Source organism: Ixodes scapularis, unplaced genomic scaffold (assembly GCF_016920785.2).
Source record: "Ixodes scapularis isolate PalLabHiFi unplaced genomic scaffold, ASM1692078v2 PGA_scaffold28__5_contigs__length_5199819, whole genome shotgun sequence".
Taxonomy (NCBI): domain Eukaryota; kingdom Metazoa; phylum Arthropoda; class Arachnida; order Ixodida; family Ixodidae; genus Ixodes; species Ixodes scapularis.
The window spans coordinates 403,440-405,375 of NW_024609855.1; the positions used below are offsets into that span (position 1 = coordinate 403,440).

A 1,936-nucleotide genomic window follows, 5' to 3' on the forward strand; every position below is an offset into this window, starting at 1 on the left:
GCTTCACATTAAGTTTCCAGAGTTCCCATTTAGGCCGAAAAACACGGAGAGTTTTGGTCCCGAAGCTAACAGAAACTAAACAATGGTCTGAAAAGAACACCGGTTTAACGCTATAGTTCTTCATTTGATTAGATGCATCGCCTGACACATATATTCTATCAAGACGAGCGTGTGAAACACCTTGAAAGTGGGTGAAGCGTATTGATTGGTCTTTCCGACATGCCACATCTACAAGGTTGCGCTCCTGGAGTATGTCAATGAGTAACGCAGAGCTTTTGTCATACCGTGTCTGCTGTAGCGCACGGTCTTCTGCGCTACAGACACAATTAAAATCTCCCATTAGTACAACTGTTTTGTCGGTGTTCAGAAAATGTGATAGAAACTGGAAGTAAGAAGTCCTTCCATTCACCGTATTAGGAGCATATATACAAATAAAACGCCAGTTGATCTGTCTTAAAGAAAGGTCACATAAAATGAGACGCCCTTCCTGGTCTCTGGTCAAGGAAACAGACGAATAGCCAAGCTTTTTACGAAGAAACAGAAAACAACCGGCAGAAAGGCCTACTGCCTGACTCACACATATTTCGAAGTCCTTTCGAAAAGGCTCTAAAGCCTCTGCCACGTCTTCATCTGATGACAATTTCGTTTCTTGTATTGCGGCTATGTCAATATGCTCGTGATTCAAGAGCCTTAGAAGTTGGTACTGTTTCCTTTTAGACCTTAAGCCCCTCACATTTAACGTTAAAAAATGCAAAGGCAGGGCGGATTTTATGAGGGGCATTAGGGTGAGCTAAAGCCCCTCATGACCATCTTCAAGCGTCTTATGGCTACTTTGTTTTCGATACGGCTGGTGTCTGGTTCCTACCTGCTTCCTATCTTTTCTCGATTTTGCGACAGCCCCTTCATCAGCTACAACAGTGTCAGACTGATAGCCGAGTCCTTCTGAAGGATCTTGCGGCTTCAGCGCGTCTGCATCCAACCCGATGGTCGTTGGTGCCACCTCAAAGGTGGTGGTGGTGTCGTCTCCACTTGCTGTAGCATCCTCCCCGACGACCGTGGTTGTGGACGAGTTGTCGTCATCATCGTCAGGTGGGGGGGATGGTTCAGGGAGGAGTTCTGGATCGTTTTCCGTGGTTTGGGGGACGGCCACTGCTGCTGGTAGGTCACCTTCGGCTTGGCTCTTAAAAGCTTCTGCGGGTGGTGTGTGCCCCGAAGCATCGACAACCTCCGAGACATCCATCAGGAGCTCAGACCGTTCCCCTTCGTCCTGGGATATCGTTCCGCGAAGCTTGCTTGCATACGTTGTGACGCAGTCGTCTGCGGTGTGTCCGTAGCGTTTACATTCCGAGCAGCGCGGTGTTCTGCACTGTCGGCGGACGTGTCCTACCCTGTTGCACCTGAGGCACAAGGGTGGTCTTCCTGGAATAAGGATGAGCGATTGACATCCATACACTTTAAGTAGGAATGGAATTTTCTCCGTGGTGATTCCTTCATGCAGGGTGATGTTAACTTCCCTGTTGAGGGTGTCCATGTGCTCCATGCCGGGGCACCGCCATTTCCCTCGGCTGATGTTACGGACTGTGCCGTAAGGCGCCAGAGCTTCGATGATACGCCTATCTTCGAGGTAGTCCGGAAGCCAAATAAGCTTGATCTTTAGGTCCCGGCTGTCTGGGTCAAGGACAAGGCATTTCTTGCCTTTCACGACCAACTCACCACGACTGCAAAGCTTCTCTTTGGCGAGGGCGTTGACGCAGGTCACCATCCACACATGACTCATCTGAAATTGTCCGGTGGCTTTGACGTCTTTCAGGTCGATAACATCTTTGATGGCGTCTCGAAAGTCCGGGGCCGTGTATGGCCTAGCAGTCAGATCGGCGTGGAGAAATACGGAGTTGAGGACGATGTTACCGGTTGGCAGACGTGGAAGTATGACCTT

The 1,936-nt window shown here is 49.6% G+C and overlaps 1 protein-coding gene across 1 annotated transcript; it reads right to left on the reverse strand.

Annotated features, from left to right (window-relative positions):
* Positions 1–590: 590 nt before the first annotated feature.
* On the reverse strand, positions 591–1,936 carry LOC115316160 (the record flags this gene model as incomplete). Its single annotated transcript, XM_029975494.3, has 1 exon — positions 591–1,936. A coding segment is annotated over one exon (1,146 nt), but the record flags the coding sequence as incomplete, so codon positions are not given.